Source organism: Saccoglossus kowalevskii, chromosome 6, assembly GCF_978046115.1.
Source record: "Saccoglossus kowalevskii chromosome 6, keSacKowa6.1, whole genome shotgun sequence".
Taxonomy (NCBI): Eukaryota; Metazoa; Hemichordata; class Enteropneusta; family Harrimaniidae; genus Saccoglossus; species Saccoglossus kowalevskii.
In genome coordinates this window covers 24173530-24190570 of record NC_140646.1, presented here as the reverse complement: position 1 = coordinate 24190570, position 17041 = coordinate 24173530, and the positions used below count along the sequence as shown (strand labels likewise).

At 35.8% G+C, this 17041-nt stretch overlaps 1 protein-coding gene across 2 annotated transcripts in view; it reads right to left on the bottom strand.

Moving 5' to 3' along the window:
- The window catches only part of LOC100378371 (trafficking protein particle complex subunit 8-like), a 35622-nt gene that overhangs the window by 13201 nt on the left and 5380 nt on the right, over positions 1–17041 (bottom strand). The window contains exons 5-14 of one of the 2 annotated variants that reach the window (XM_085500240.1): positions 12521–12698; positions 10425–10662; positions 7159–7583; positions 6075–6187; positions 5375–5525; positions 4536–4636; positions 3850–3955; positions 3322–3525; positions 1708–1860; positions 594–723 (exon numbers count right to left, since the gene is read on the bottom strand). In XM_085500240.1, the coding sequence (XP_085356366.1) occupies positions 594–723; positions 1708–1860; positions 3322–3525; positions 3850–3955; positions 4536–4636; positions 5375–5525; positions 6075–6187; positions 7159–7583; positions 10425–10662; positions 12521–12698 (1799 nt within the window). The remainder of the gene's footprint in view (positions 1–593; positions 724–1707; positions 1861–3321; positions 3526–3849; positions 3956–4535; positions 4637–5374; positions 5526–6074; positions 6188–7158; positions 7584–10424; positions 10663–12520; positions 12699–17041) is intronic. The other variant, XM_085500241.1, reaches the window with a different exon arrangement.

Genomic DNA, 17041 nt, shown 5'->3' with positions numbered 1-17041 from the left:
CTTAATTATTAGAACATTCCGATGATTACAATTAATTTTTTATAAAATTATGCTTTAACATGACTTCAAAAAGTTCCAAAAACGCATAAAAAATAAAAAATATTTACAATACTAGATACTCTGTGTAAAGTGAATTCACTCATATACATTGTAGACATCCTATCAAAATAGTTAAAGTGCCAATAGTTGTAACGATCAATCCTTTTCCTCTCGTGCCATTAGTGCAAATTTGTAACAGCCATTGCGGAAATGTAGACCAATGTTGTATTTCTATACATGTAATTTTATGTACTTATTCCAATAATAGAGCGTGTCATGCTTCATAATATTCTACAGGTCCCATCACAAGACCCATTTCAATAAAATAGCGGCGACTCAACCTTTAGTTTCCACATGGCATTTCATGTGACATTAGCCATGTGTATAGGTGACTTTGTCCATTCAATTGTGTCTAAAAGAATATTTTGGTAAGATTTGGTCAACTTTTATATTTAAACAAAGAAATGTTTAAAATCACAGCTATTGGCACTGTAATAAAACTAGCTTGATACATATGCATTTTAATATAAGAATATATAATTATATTACTTTACCTGGCAGTTTCACTTTGACAGTACTCCCTAATAATACTTTAATGGCTGGTTTATCTATAAGCGGTAGCGGTAACTGAGGTAGTATGCCTGCTAACGGTGACCCATCACTGGTTGCTTGAGTTAACTGCTGCTGCAAATCATATTATTAACACCTCAGTTATGTTTTTATTGATGTATGAATTCAAACTGACCATAAATATGTGATTAACACCTTGGTTAGGTTTTTATTGATGTATGAATTCAAACCAACGATAAATATGTGATTAACACCTCAGTTAGGTTTTTATTGATGTATGAATTCAAACCAACGATAAATATGTGATTAACACCTCAGTTAGGTTTTTATTGATGTATGAATTCAAACCGACGATAAATATGTGATTAACACCTCAGTTAGGTTTTTATTGATGTACGAATTCAAACCGACAATAAATATGTGATTAACACCTCAGTTAGGTTTTTATTGATGTATGAATTCAAACCGACAATAAATATGTGATTAACACCTCAGTTAGGTTTTTATTGATGTATGAATTCAAACCGACGATAAATATGTGATTAACACCTCAGTTAGGTTTTTATTGATGTATGAATTCAAACCGACGATAAATATGTGATTAACACCTCAGTTAGGTTTTTATTGATGTATGAATTCAAACCGACGATAAATATGTGATTATCACCTCAATTAGGTTTTTATTGATGTATGAATTCAAACCAATGAGAAATATGTGATTAACACTTCAGTTAGGTTTTATTGATGTATGAATTCAAACCGACGATACATATGTGATTAACACCTCGGTTATGTTTTTATTGATGTATGAATTCAAACCAATGAGAAATATGTGATTAACACTTCAGTTAGGTTTTATTGATGTATGAATTCAAACCGACGATAAATATGTGATTAACACCTCGGTTATGTTTTTATTGATGTATGAATTCAAACCGACGATAAATATGTGATTAACACCTCGGTTATGTTTTTATTGATGTATGAATTCAAACAGACAATAAATATATGATTAACAAAGGTGGTCTGCTCTGAGAAACTCTCATTAAACACGAAATCCCAGTAATCAAAGTAGAAATTTCTGTCGATATTGCTTACTTTGAATACAAATAGGTATTCTCTGAGGAAAGCTGCTTGTTGTGGTGGAGTTTGTCTACTATCATTGGTTAACAAGTGCTTGAATGCTGCTGTGGCATTATCTAGTTGCTTCAAGTTGAAAGACTGTCTTCCAATAGTGAAATTTATATGGTCCTGTGGGTTGAAAAACATGTGACAAAGAAATTAAGATACCGTACTCGACCGCGTTAGCGTCCAGGGGCCTCAACTCAGAAAATCATGATTTTTTAGGGGTGGGCGCTTACCCGAGCACCCCCCTCGAAAAAGAGTGCAAATGAAAAATTTGATTCATCAAGTGACAGATTACGTCTTTGAGGGAAAATCAAATTACGAAATTAGTTGAGTCGTCATTGATTTTCACAATGAAGAAACAGAAATGATCACAAAAAATATGCACATTTTATTACAATATTAATTCCGTACCACCAGAATTTACGAAATTAAAAACATTTGAGTCTGTTGGAACACAGTCAAAGTCAAAATTGTCATATTATCTCCACTGATGAAGGTGTTGGATCGTACGCAAACTCTTGATGAAAATCATTTTCCGCCATGATGCATTTGCATTTGACCTGAAGCAGCATCCTTTGACCTAATGGGTCAAGTCGATTATTTGCCAATCAGAATGCTGTGTTGTACTGACGCAAACTTTCCGGTAACGCAATGCGGAAATGAATTATCGATGTCGAAGTACGGTCTGTTGGAATTGATTTCAGCGAATAAACGACATGGTTTTTCCAAAAAACTAGTAACTAGCCATTTTTGAGAGGTAAACTGAATATGGCCTGAAATATTTACCGCATTTTACTTGTATTAACAGGTCATTGGCGAAGCGTAGTTTACGCATGGTTACCGTGTTCTACGCATTCACAACCAGTTCACAGCGATCGATATCCACGCTGTATCATATAAAAACAATTACCAAGATTCGTTACGCAAGACCAAGTTTTAAATTAGTTGCATTTTGAAGGGGTGGACGCTTTGCCGAATGTGACCCCAAATATAAAAATTGCGCAAAAGTGGGAGGTGGGCGCTTGCCCGGGCATGGGCACTAACGCGGTCGAGTACGATAATTAATAATTGTACCTGTATGTATTTTTCTATTTCTTATTGGTAATGTTAGAGATGTGTTTTCCAAATTTTGGAAATAATATGAACAAAATTATTTGGGTTTTAAGATCAATGTATTGATTCTCATAATAAAATGCTAACAATGTTGATCCTTCATCAAAATCAACATTCGTCTCCAATCGCATTATTTTTTGTCACATTTAAAAAAAAATTTGATAAAGATTGAGTCAGAGAAAAATACACAAAATGTGCAAAATGGTGAACAGAAATTAATTTACAAGCAGGATTCTCCCATAGGTGAAAGAGCCGGTAAAAATAGTGCTGAACCTGATACAAATATCAACTCACAGAACAAAAATCAACCTAAAAAGTAAAATGCTATGTTGATTGACTATTTAACTTTAACAACTAACCTAAAAGCCAATCAGGAAATACCTTACATATTTCCCTTGGTTTGTTGACCAATCAAATCTTGGATTACATAAATACATGGAGAAAACAAGAATTAGTAAGGGCAACACCTACCTCTGCTAGTGTCCATGCCTTGCCTTTGTAAACCTGCAATGCTTGACTATAGCTTCTAAGTGCATGTTTGCGTTGCCCTGATTTACTATACCGATGGCCAGCGAGAATCATGTGGAATGCGTATTTCCTAACCATGGGTAGTTTCATATTGATAAAACAGTGAGCAGCCTGCTCAAGTAGCAATGCACTCCTCAGGTCTGAATCCTGTCAATCAAAAAAGAAAATTTGCAATGAGTGATTGATTTATCAGGGTAAAAGCCCATGCCCTAGGGGGTCTTTTTCTACACTTGTAATAAAAAAAACTAAAAAAAAAGTATTTTTTGTTTGTTGTATTAACAATTGACTTCCTGCTGTGATTCTGATAAACATTCTTGAAAAATAATTGTCAATTGTGTAAAACGAGAGATGAACGCGAAATAGCTATGACAACAAAATAGGTAATTCAGGGCAGTGCGTTCACCGCTTTAATGTGCTTTGATTTGATGATACATGCTATTAATTCAAAGTACATACTGCATTTTTCATTACCTCGCTAGTCATCCTGATGAACTGCATTGCTGCTTCAGCATACATATTCTTGGCTTTGAGTATTTCCGTGCTCAGTATAGTGGCTCTTGTTGCAAAGTGTGCATTTCTAAATCGAGAACAGAACACAATAGAGATGATACAGATCACGTTGTACTTAAATAAGCATATATACAAGACTGAATATGTATCGAAAAAACTGCTCAAAAAACAAGCTGCCATCTGATTGGCCTGACTGTTAAGTGGTAGGTAGCCAATCAGGTACAATCTGGTAAGTAACTTCACATTGACCCATAGGAGAAAGAGGAGTGCAGTAGTTTACTGAATTTTCAAAATTACATTTTGTACATTGTAAGTAGTTGAATTATCATATGTGTTGCAGTTGTGCGCAGGTATGAAGCCACTCAGTGTTGCATTCATCATCAAACTTGGAATACATGTTCATAACATGTGATCCACAAGACCTGGTTATATTTTAGTAACAAGAGTCAAGTTCACAGTACAGGTTTCTGCTTATTCGCAATAAAACTACAAGGGAGGAAATAGCTAGTGCCTTCAAACTTGACACACATGTCAATGGGGGAATTCAAACAGCAACAAGTATTTGAATTCTGTTTCTTTCTCTCATTACAGTCCTCAATGAGAATATATTTCTTTGTTGATACGAGTAATGAACAATTTTTACTTACTTGCAGGTACCTAGATATGTAGTAATACAATTCTCCATATAGTGTGAGGGGAAAGGTCGTTGAGAATTTCCCTGCATAAACAATGACTGGGCGGCCATTTCCTGGAAATGAACAAACACACAGATATATATCTATGTCTCAAGTCATAAAAGACAGTAAGGTGGAAATTTAATCGGTCCAGAAAATAATATTTGTAATGATATGTGAAAAGAAATGTGTGCGCAAAGAGTAAACAAAATCCATACATGTTTATGTCTGAGATACAGCTTCAGCTGGAAATGAATGATTTTGACAAAATGAACGTTTATGACAAAACACATGTGAATGTGTGCTTTAGTATATACAAATAAATACCATAAAAATTAGCGTGGTAGATTTCTCAGAGAGTGAATTAATAGGATAGAAGTCAACATTGGCAGGTTTGGCGAGAATTTCACTCACACAGCAAAAGTGTTGTTTTGATGGAGCTTTGTAGAAAGTATGCCAAACAAACAATGCCTAAACATCACCTTGGGCGATCTTTTAGATGAAAACGATAGAATGTATGTACGTATGTATGAATAGTCCAGGTATGTCCAAGACAGTACAGTACGTCTTACAGTACTTATTATTAAAGTATTTTGTTATCAAATCTTAAAGCGAGAAGGTTTTCACCTGTGCACGCACAGGAATTGAGTCCCAAGCGACAATAACAACACGTGCTAAAACGCAAAGGCTCATGGGTATATGCTTGTTTGTAAACAATGACACACCATGGGCATCTGACGCATGCGCAGGTGACGACTCCCTCGCTTTAAATCAAGATATATCTACAGAAGCAGAACTTTGATAAAACTTACCAATGCACCGGCATAATGCATCCAAGCATTATCATTGTTATAATCTCGTTTTGCCGAATGATATGATTGGTAAGCCAGTTCATAATTCTGTACAAGGAAAGATAAGTCTCCCAGTCTCCTCATCTGATTTTCAGGTGACTCTGGTGGATATCTGGTGAGACGGCCAGCAATCAAGTCAAATAGTTACACATTGGAGATCAAAACAACAATGTTGATGAGCACAGATGTATTATATACAATTTTATAGCTAATATTGTAACCAATCAAATAAGTTGCTATGCCTTCAAATACTGTACTTCCCTTCAATGTCACAAAAGACAAATTTTAGGGAAAAATTGTAAAATAGCAGTGAATATATCACTGGGGTCACAGTAACTTGTACAAAATTTTGTGACGTTGGTGTTGTATAGGAATGCATGATAGTCTTGTAACAGGAACATGAGCGATTAAACTTAATAAATTTTATGGGAGAAATTAGATTTAAAGTTCAGGAATTCATAAATTGCAAGGATTCGAAGAAATTTGAGCATAAATAAATTCAGGGTTTGAAACATTATTAAAATAATAATTATTTACTAGCGCAATATTTAAAACCGCAATAATACTTCCACACCCCTGTAGTACACCAGCGTCAATTTTGTTCTTGCAAACGCTCTTGAATTATGGAAACATTTCTAGGGGTAGATATTTAAAGACTTACTTAATGCCTACTGTGGACTGAATGTGAGAGGCCTGATTGCTTGGTTTGTTACCACCAAACCACTTCTTCGTGGCTGAAAAAATTGACCTGTGAATTGCTTTCCTAGATGCAAGCTGAAAAACGAAGACAAAATGGTGCCACATTAGTTTTACATCTGATTTCCTTCGTTTTCACTGTACCGGTAATATAACCGGGTTGGTTGGAACATATATGGATGGAATGAAACAGCATTGTTGATATTGTACAGTAGGAGGAAGTACTATTAAATTATTGACAAGAAACCATGTGCAAATAGCACAGTGTAAAAATAATACAAAGTTTATAAAATAAATACTATCGCCTAAAGTCAAATTTACCATACTCGCCCATGCTTAATTACAACACACACTCCAAACACTTTTAGAGATTGACGGGTATAATAATAGTAAATAAGTTTGACAGCTGGTTTCAGAAAGGTAGTTTACGTCGTTCTCAAAGATAGTTACTTGAAGATCAATGTAGTGGATGTTTCACAGATGCTGTAGTGTAGAATCATTAAATTTGTGAATATTGTATTTTGTGAAGTACGGGTAGCAGAATTTCAAATAATTAATATATTGCACCAAAACAAAAATTAAAGCATTGTGGGAATGAATTCTGGCTTTATTACACTTATGAGTATCAGCACATCTCAACCACAGCAATTAACAAGTATCCCACCACTAAACTATGATTAACGGAGCCCAATCCTTACATGCAAAGTTCCTTCAGTACTGTACAACAGCTTTCACAATGCAGAGAATATTTTATTCTAAGTGTATTCCGGGTAGAATAAATGCATGGATTGGACAACACTAAATATTTTGCTTGCTTGTTCATGAAAAAAGTAAAACTAAAACAACACGTTATGTTCCAACAATATAATCCTGAACACATCATCTGTTGATTTAGATGCTTTCCATTCAATTCGGCTAATCATGAAGGATTTCAGCAGGCGATGTTGTTGACTCTAATATGTAGACGCCAATTCCAAATGTCAATTACATTTTCAAGTAATCATTGTTTCAGAAAATGTCAAAATGGCTAGCTATATAATCAGACGTACCTGTTCACTCAATACCCTGATTTGCCGTTCAATGTATCCAAGCAGTCCCCGCACAGTAAATTCATGTATGAATATTCTCAATCGGTCATGATCACTGAGAGTGAGACAAACCCCATGCGAATCTAACGAAGATTTGCTAACAGTTGGACGTTGGTTCAGCTTGTTCATTACATCTGCATCTTGCACATTTGGTGGTGGCGGTGGTGGAGTAGTCCTCTCTGCAGAGAGTGTTGGTGGAGTAGTCTCGTTAAAACTAGCAGCCACTTCTTTTTCTTCATTTTCCGGTGAGAGGGGATGTGAAAATACTTCAGTCGGTGTAGATGCAGTGGAGTGGTGCTGGGTTTGCAGAGACAAAAGGGTTTCTTTGTTCTCTACGTCTTGTGGCAAGCTTGCATTGATGTTGTTGGATGAAATATGTGGTACCCCTGAAAAAGAGAAAAAAAGTCATTGTCAATGACATAGTCCGTCATGTTTTAGTGACTTTGACAAACAATGAAAAACATAGTCAGATTATGTTTAAATATTGGATAGTATTTAGCATATTAACTACAAATGTGCATGAAACAGGTATAAAGTGGTGTTCTCACTAGACGAAATAAGCCGTTGTCACGCCTTTTATTTGAGAACGTTGTTAAAATATGTGTGTGAACAGAATCCGCCGTTGTGGTGCCCGCGTTTTTGACACCGTTCTAAAAGAGGTGGACCAGATCCTAAACGCCATTTTCACACTGGCTCTTGTACAATGGAATGTGCCGTGTTAACACAATACGACGTCCAAACGCCCTCTATCGCCGACTTATTTTGACATTACTTGCTTGACTTTACATCATAGGTTCGAATGTCGAACTGGTCAGACGAAGAAACTAGATTACTGATTGTAATATATTAAGTCAGTAGTTCATTGTAGTATGTAATATATTATGAATGACAATTGTGCTAGGGAGTCTGTAGATTACGGGCAGTCTGGAATAAAGCTTGGACGTGGCCACACGTGTTGCAACAGTGTCTGTCTTTATTGACTCACAAACATTACACTGATATCTGTTTTGAGAGAATCCTATTTCTTCCTACCAGTTATTTCCACGTTGTCGAGTCTAAATCGATTGTGTTGCTGGGTCTATTGTTGCGTTATTCATACACGCGAATAGCGTGAACATGAACCGATCATTTCTCGGTCTTGTACGACCTAACAAGTTGGCGGTTTCTTGCACTTCGAAATCTTGAATAATCGATTGCCGGTGCCTTCTTCTCAAGTGTAAAAACACACAGAAAAACAGAAACAAAGCAAATGCATTTACCAGAGGGGACGCCGTGTTGTCAATTGACCTTTCCATTTGTTTATTGACCTTTCCGTGATATGATTCGTTGTGGGCGCAAAACACCCGTGTTTTTACTAAGTGAGAAGACAATTCAGCAGATTACGTAATATTTGCACAACAAAAAACAGTGTCAACACTGTCGTTTTTTAGACATGTGAGAACGTAGTTCAGTTTGAATGAAATTGGTTAAGGCATGCCCTAGAAACTGTCCAAGTGTTGATTTTTAGGACAATTATTGGCTGTCAGTTGAAGGTAAACAAAATAAAACAAAACGATATTCATGTATCATGACTTGTGATGTACCTCCTTTGGAAAAAAAAATCAGTCCAGGCTTGCACAAGAAATGACAGACAGAAGGATGCACATGACAGTCAAAAGTCAGTAATTTTTTTATCAACTTGCAAAACTGATTTGCAGCAGTTGCACAACAGATGTGATGTTCATATGCTCAGTAGACAATGCTTGATAAATAACCAACATGCACACTGTGGTGCCATCAAGTCTACATTACTTTCACTGATTGGTTAATTAGGATTCATAGAACACAATGCTTGATCAATAAACAACATGCACACTGGTGCCATCAAGTTCACATTACTTTCACTGATTACGCACACTGTGGTGCCATCAAGTTCACTTTACTTTCACTGATTGGTTAATTAGGATTCATAGAACATGATACTGGATCAACCTTCAACATGCACACTGTGGTGCCATCAAGTTCACATTACTGCATGTCCAAAAAACGGTTGATAACATGATTTTATTTGTTTTTGACGAAAATGACTGCCATTCGGCTAAACCCAAATCTGTACAATCATCTCTGTAAAATGAGAACATTTGTAAAAAACAAAATGGCCACCAGTCCGCCATGTTGAATCAAATGTTGAAAAAGGACATGCATCAGTAACCCATCATGAACGATGTCAATGCCAAGTCTGAATGAAATCAGTGAAGGCATGTCCAAGAAACGGTTGAATGACATGTTTGAATTTTGTGATTTTATTCCTTTTTGACAAAAATGGCCGCCATTCTTGTAAATTTTGATGAAAACGAAAAATAACTGAAAACAACATTTAACCCATTATATCTTGCATTTGTACAAAATTTAACCCAAATCTGTACAATCATCTCTGTGAAATAAGCAGAAAACTCATAAAAAACAAAATGGCCACCAATCTGCCATTTTGAATCGAATCACGAAGAAAATGATGTGCATCATTAACCCACCATGACTGATGTCCATGCAAAGTTTGAAATAATCAGCAAGGCATGTCCAATTTTTTGTGTTTTTTGGGACAAAAATGGCCACCAGTCGGTCAAAGGTCAACCAAATCAAAAATAAATTGATGTGCACAATGAAGAAAATCTGTGCAGAATAGAACCCAAAACATAAGTCGCTATTTCGGACTATGTCCGACAGGGACTACCGGTAATAAACTTGAATTTTCACACTGCTTCAAACTATTGAAAGACAAGTTAGATAAAAAAACAAAAACAAGAACAACAATAACAACAACAGATATTCACACCTCAAATCATAGAATAGCGCAAGGTAAAAACAAATTATGACAATATCACAGCAATTGATTTCTGACATTATTATGCGATAGTCTTCGAATGATATTTTTAGCTGTAGTAATAAAATCTTCATACATTCAAAATTGTGACACAAACTTTGTTTTTAAATATTTATTTTTAGAAAAGGGATGAATACCTAGGTGAGCTCATTCAGATTCCTTAATTTACAGCTTATAGATCTCTATTGTGTGATTTTTGAATTGTTGTTTTATATTCTATGTGTAAGTGGCTTGAACTTAACTCCATTCCAAATATCTGAAACTCTCACTACACATGTGCACTCAAGAGTTTCAAATTCTGTTGAGACACATCTCTTTTTTTTTATCTCAGTTTATTTTTGTGAAATCCCAAGATGTGTGGCCTTACCTGCAGTCATGTGGATGGCACTTCCAACTCTGATGAGACTAGGTTCATCTCTGTCTGGTATATTCAATAATGGTTCACTTTCTACCCGTGTTAACAAAGGCTGTGAATCCATTGTGTTCATAACAGGTGGTCCAGGATCAGCTTCACTCACTTTGCTAGGGAATGCACTATGGTCAATTTGAGGACTGCTATCCGCTGCACCAGACACACTGTTCGACACCTCCCCTTCACCTTGCTCCTGTAAGTGTCAAATGATTCAGTAAAATAACAGAATGATTTTTAGATTGTCAGCCCAAAATATTTCAGTTAATGAACACTAGTATACTGGAAACTACTGATATGATTTGACATATTTCAACCAGGATTCATTGGATACATTAACATTTGTGTTACTGTAGTACCAGGGGTTTCACAAACTCATTTAATAGCAGGCCATTATCCTGTGACAGGCCAAAACATAAAATAACAAGTCATTGAAAATGACACAGTCCCCGTTAAATTTGTGAAAGTTCTTATTGAGCTCGTCATATTAAAGCGGAGGAGTTGTCGCGAGCGTGTCCTTGAAACTTGAGTTCCAAGTGGCATATACAACAGATTGTTTATTTACATCAAAACACGTGGCCAAAAACAAAAACAGCCGTTATTCGGCCATCTTTAAACTGATTATGAAACACACTGATATGTATGATGCATGTGCCAAATACGAATGAAAATGGTACATAAATTGTGGAAATAAAGTAGTAAGGCCAAAAAGTCAGATGGCTGTCAATCGGCCATCCTTGACCAGATTTTGAAACAAATTGTCATGGACATGCATCCTAACATGTATAAAGTACATGTATGTGCCAAATTTGAATGAAAACTGACAGAGCACGTCCAAGATACCACATAAAAAAACAAAACAAGATGCCTACCAGTCGACCATCTTTGATCCAATTGCGAAATAAATCATCATGGACATGTATCCTAACATGTATAATCTATGTACCAAGTTTGAATGACAACTGACAAAGCATGTCCAAAATACAACATTTTCAAAAAACAAGATGGCTGCCAGTCGGCCATTTTGAATCGAATCGCTAAACCACTGCATGTGCATATGTGCCACATAAGATACTAGGCACATGCAAATAATGAACGGAATCGGTCCACAGGATTCTGAAATATGACTCTGGACAGACTGACGAACGGACACACGGACGGACGGACACACGGACGGACGGACGGACAGACTCAGGAACTCACGGACGGTCGGGGACATGTATCCTAACATGTATGATCTATGTACCTAGTTTGAATGAAAACTGACAAATCATGTCCAAAATACAACATTTTCAAAAAACAAGATGGCTGCCAGTCGGCCATTTTGAATCAAATCGCTAAACCACTGCATGTGCATATGTCCCACATAAAGTACTAGGCACATGAAAAGAATGAACGGAATCGGTCCAAGGGATTCTGAGATATGACTCTGGACGGACGGACGCATGGACGGGAGCATGGACGCAAAGTGCTGCAGCGAGACCGGCGTTAGTAGTCTGGGGGGGGGCCAGAAAGTAACCGGCCAATTTGGGCTTGTAGCCGCCATATAGCTGAAGACCAGCTCTTAATGAAACCCCATAATGATGAGTACACATTAAAATATAAATTCTTCTCAAAGCAACATTAGAACTGAGAAACATGACTATAAACCAAATTTGAATTGAATCAGAATACAGACACCAAAAATCAATCAAGCGAAACGTTTTTTAATTTTGAATTATCTATGAATGTTCAAAAAGCATTAAATATCACACATGGCAATAGAATACAATGTTCTATGTTGTTGCTTCTTAGCTTTGCACATTGAACATTGTTACTGTGACATGATGATTGGCTGTGACTATACAGAATAAACAATACAGTATTTATGGACAAAGCAACAAATTATAATCAAATCGTCATATCAATTTAAAAGATTTGTTTTGTCTTGCTCACATGGATTAATTAAAACATTCAACACATGGAAAATCACTAAATTGCACGAAAGAACCAAATTATCCCTCTCGTACAGTAACTGCATTACCGTCCTGATAAATGAAGAATATATTTCTCACCTGTGAATCTATTTTTTTGCTTATAAATTGGCTCCAAGGATTGGGTAGACTGCCCTGGTCAGCATTGGTGAATTCAGACGCCTCCGTTGTTGTATGCATGGGTCTGGAATTGATCTTCAATAGATGACATGCGTGCGTACCAAAGGATGATTTCATACTTTGGTATACTCCATCAGCTCTGAAATAGAAATATTTACATGGTAGGTTATCATTAAAACTGATGGTCAGATTTCCTTGTCTGTACAATTGTGCTATTTTTCATACACACAAGCAACCCAATGGTAGAAATACCTATGCTGCTTCAGCAAAGCTTTGAGTGATTTCCTAATATCATAGAAAGAACTAAATCTAATCAAAGACAATAGAAAAGATCTCTTTCTATTGTCTTTTATCTAATAGAGTTCTATCCAACATATATCAAGTATCAACTGGAGTTTTAAGAAGAAGTCAACAACAACATTTTTGACCAAAAATATTCACCAAACAGAGAATTGAAAACTTGAAGTGTAACAAGAAATAATTTATTGCTCAGAATGTGACAAATATTAAAACCTGAAATAATAAAAATCGACAGTGAAGATTCATTTGAATTAGAATATCCCCGTCGACAAACACTCATAAACATGAATTATTTCCGGTTTTGACAAATACCGGATCAACAGCCATACAAGATCAATAATAATTTACGCAGTGAAATTACCAAAGTTCATAGTTGTTAGAAAAAAAAAAAACCATCTAAGATCTCTATTTGTACGTTCATTGCTATCTTCGTAAAAGTCAAAACCCTGAAATTCCACTGTCGCGATCGAACAAAATCACTATAGCTTCGTCTTGAAGTTAGTCAATGCCGTCCCACCAAATTTGGACTTAGCACATTTAATCCACGGATTTCGCTGTCTGGTAATCACAATAAAGAGACAAGAAAAATGGGGTCGCAGCAAACGACTCGCACGATGCTTTTGTTTACTGTCTGGCAATCATCTTTGACCTTTAAGCATCCGCTTTACCGATTGGCTAAGAATGACATCACTACTAGTGTTTCATCATAGAGGTAAATTCAACATCGCTTTTTTTATCAGACGTTTGTTCATCAATCATGGTGAAAGTTACAATTCAGCATATTATATGGATATCGCGGTGGGCTTGAAATAGGAAGATTTTTTTTTTCCAACGACAGAAGACTAATTTCCATGAAATGCAATAGCTGTGGTGAAAGATGGTAAAAAAGTTGGCAGTCTTCGGCGTGACATTGCAAAATTGCTGGTCCCAGTTATGGATTCGCAAATATTTTTAAGCCAAAACAACGTGCTTTAAACCACTCGGCCAGGTACGGGTTGCTACAATATTGCAACATTGGTTTCATTGTCGGTGATGCTAAAGCCGAACGAGTGCGACACTTGCTTTGCGGCTCTCTATACATGTACTGTAAGATTTGCTTGAATCGTTTCTATAAGGAAACACAAACCTAACGGTCCTTTTCAGGGCCACGACATATTTCAAACAAGCAGCCTATCGGCTGAGATAGCTCCGCTGTTAGCAATGCACATTTCAATTAAAGAACTGAAGACATCATTAGAAAATGAACAATATGAATAGTATCAAAGCAATCGGACTTGCAGTTTTTAACAAGAAGTCGAAAATATCATTTTTTACCAAAAATTACAAAAATATTCACCAAAATAAATAGAGAATTGAAGATATCATCACAAAACAAACAAATCTGAGAGAGGTCCACATGTAGTACCTATATATGTAATATCAAAGCAATCGGACTTACAGTTTTCAACAAGAAGTCGAAAATATCACTTTTTACCAAAAATGACAAAAATATTCACCAAAATTAGAGAACTGAAGATATCATCACAAAATGAACAAATCTGAGAAAGATCTACATGTAGTATCTATATATGTAATATCAAAGCAATTGAACTATTGGTTTTTAACAAGAAGTCGAAAATATCACTTTTTACCAAAAATTACAAAAATATTTACCAAAATTAGAGAATTGAAAATATCATCACAAAATGAACAAATCTGAGAGAGGTCCACATGTAGTACCTATATATGTAATATCAAAGCAATTGGACTATTGGTTTTTAACAAGAAGTCGAAAATATCACTTTTTACCAAAAATTACAAAAATATTTACCAAAATTAGAGAATTGAAAATATCATCACAAAATGAACAAATCTGAGAGAGGTCCACATGTAGTACCTATATATGTAATATCAAAGCAATTGGACTTGCGGTTTTTAACAAGAAGTTGAAAATATCACTTTTTACCAAAAATTACAAAAATATTCACCAAAATTAGAGAATTGAAGACATCATCACAAAATGAACAAATCTGAGAGAGGTCCACATGTAGTATCTATATATGTAATATCAAAGCAATCGGTCTTGCGGTTTTTAACAAGAAGTCGAAAATATCACTTTTTACCAAAAATTACAAAAATATTCACCAAAATTAGAGAATTGAAGACATCATCACAAAATGAACAAATCTGAGAGAGGTCCACATGTAGTACCTATATATGTAATATCAAAGCAATCGGACTTGCGGTTTTTAACAAGAAGTCGAAAATATCACTTTTTACCAAAAATTACAAAAATATTCACCAAAATTAGAGAATTGAAGATATCAACATGAAATGAACAAACCTAAGAGAGGTCTACCCAAGGTACATATACACCAAGTATCAAAGCATTCAGGCTTGTAGTTTCCAAGAAGAAGTCGAAAAAGTAAAACATTGACACAGACGACGACGGACAATCACTCATATGATAAGCTCCGCTCGACAAAGTCGACAGCGGAGCTAAAAAAGAACTACCGTTTCTCTTTTAATATACATTTTTTTTGACTCGCTGGCTGTTATGTTTCTGATAAAAAATCATGAAAAAATAAATGTAAACTACGTAAACAGTGGCGAACGCGCTGCTCTATTTATGTCACAGCTATTTCACGTTCTCTCCTCGTTTTACGCAATTGACATTTATTTTTCAAATTTTGTTATCAGAATCACAACAGACTGCAAGGAAGTAAACTGTTAATACAACGGACAAAAATAGGTTTTTATTTTTTTATTTTATTACAGGTGTAGAAAAAACACCCCTGGGCGTTTGCTAGGATATGACCTCAACTCCTTTATTTTATCAAAAGTGGGGGGTGGACGTTTGTCCGGGCATGGGCTCTTAGCCGGATAAATACAGTACATACCAAATATTACATCAATTGGTTGGTAGCTTTCACAAAGAAAATAGAAATGTAATTGTTGACGGATGACGGGCAATCACCTACATGTGTCATCTATGCTATCAGCAGTGTTCTCCCCAGAAAAATGTATCAGAGTGGCGGCTAATTTGCATATAATTTACATATCATTAGCATTTGTCTGAAGATAAAGAAAACAATAATGACAGGCTTGCATGGATGAAAATGTGTCTTTATTTTTTAACAAATTTATGTAGAAGATTAAATGAATCTGCTGCTGTGTGATTTCTATGTAATGTTGATTCTTCGGACTTTCATGGAAGCCCAGTGATCTGCAGCTTTTGAGAACGCCGTGATTTTCTTTGCTTCCCACTTCTATTAAATGACATGGCCTTCTTGTGCATCTCCGAGTGTGCGTGTTTATCGATAGCATATTTCGTAATAGTTATACATGGCATAGAATTCCATACCAAAGAACTATTTCTGGATGTTTTTAAGTTGAATTTTCCACATATGTGTCACAGCATTCCTAAAAGATAAGAAATAGGAGCGAATCAATACTTGTATTTAAAAAATATCGTCACGATCAACACGAAAATAAACAAATTGCCGCCATTTTGAAAAGTCGCTAAACTTAAAAATTGCTACGATAAACTTTACCCAACTATTTCAAAACACAATACTAGTATTAGTTACTTTGATAAATCGTAGCCAACAATTTTTGAACTTCCAGAAAGAAGGTCGTTTCCAAAAAAATGTTTCGACGATCGGCAAAAAATGAAGCCATACAAAAATTTACTAAACTAGGTCAAAACTCGCTTCCAAGTAAAACGCTACAAATAAATACTTTTTTTACCTTTGCCATCGGATGTTTCTCTCAGCCACGTATATTTTGTTGTCCATTGTGCATTAAATCTAGAGTTTATTTTTTTGCACTTTTCGTTGTAACATCATCTTGAACACGTTTAGTACCACTGCCGACAGGGGTACCGGTGACCGCGTTGCTGGTGGGTTTATCGCTCGCAACCAGGGGCCCAGTAGGGCGTTCTACGCGGAACCACAACGTAATATTTCTGCTGTTTGACATCGTTGCTTTTTCCAGCCAAATATGCTACTGAGAAAATACTCGCTATTACCCCAATTAAATAGGGCGAAAGTGTTTATTGTCGAAGTACGAAGCTGTATTAGTCCATTGTCTTTGCGTAATCACTGACATGTTTCCATTCACACCTGATTTGGCTCACAGTACCGGACGCTGATGACGCTGACTAACAGATTCGCACGTGTATTAACAAGCTAAAAGAAAGAG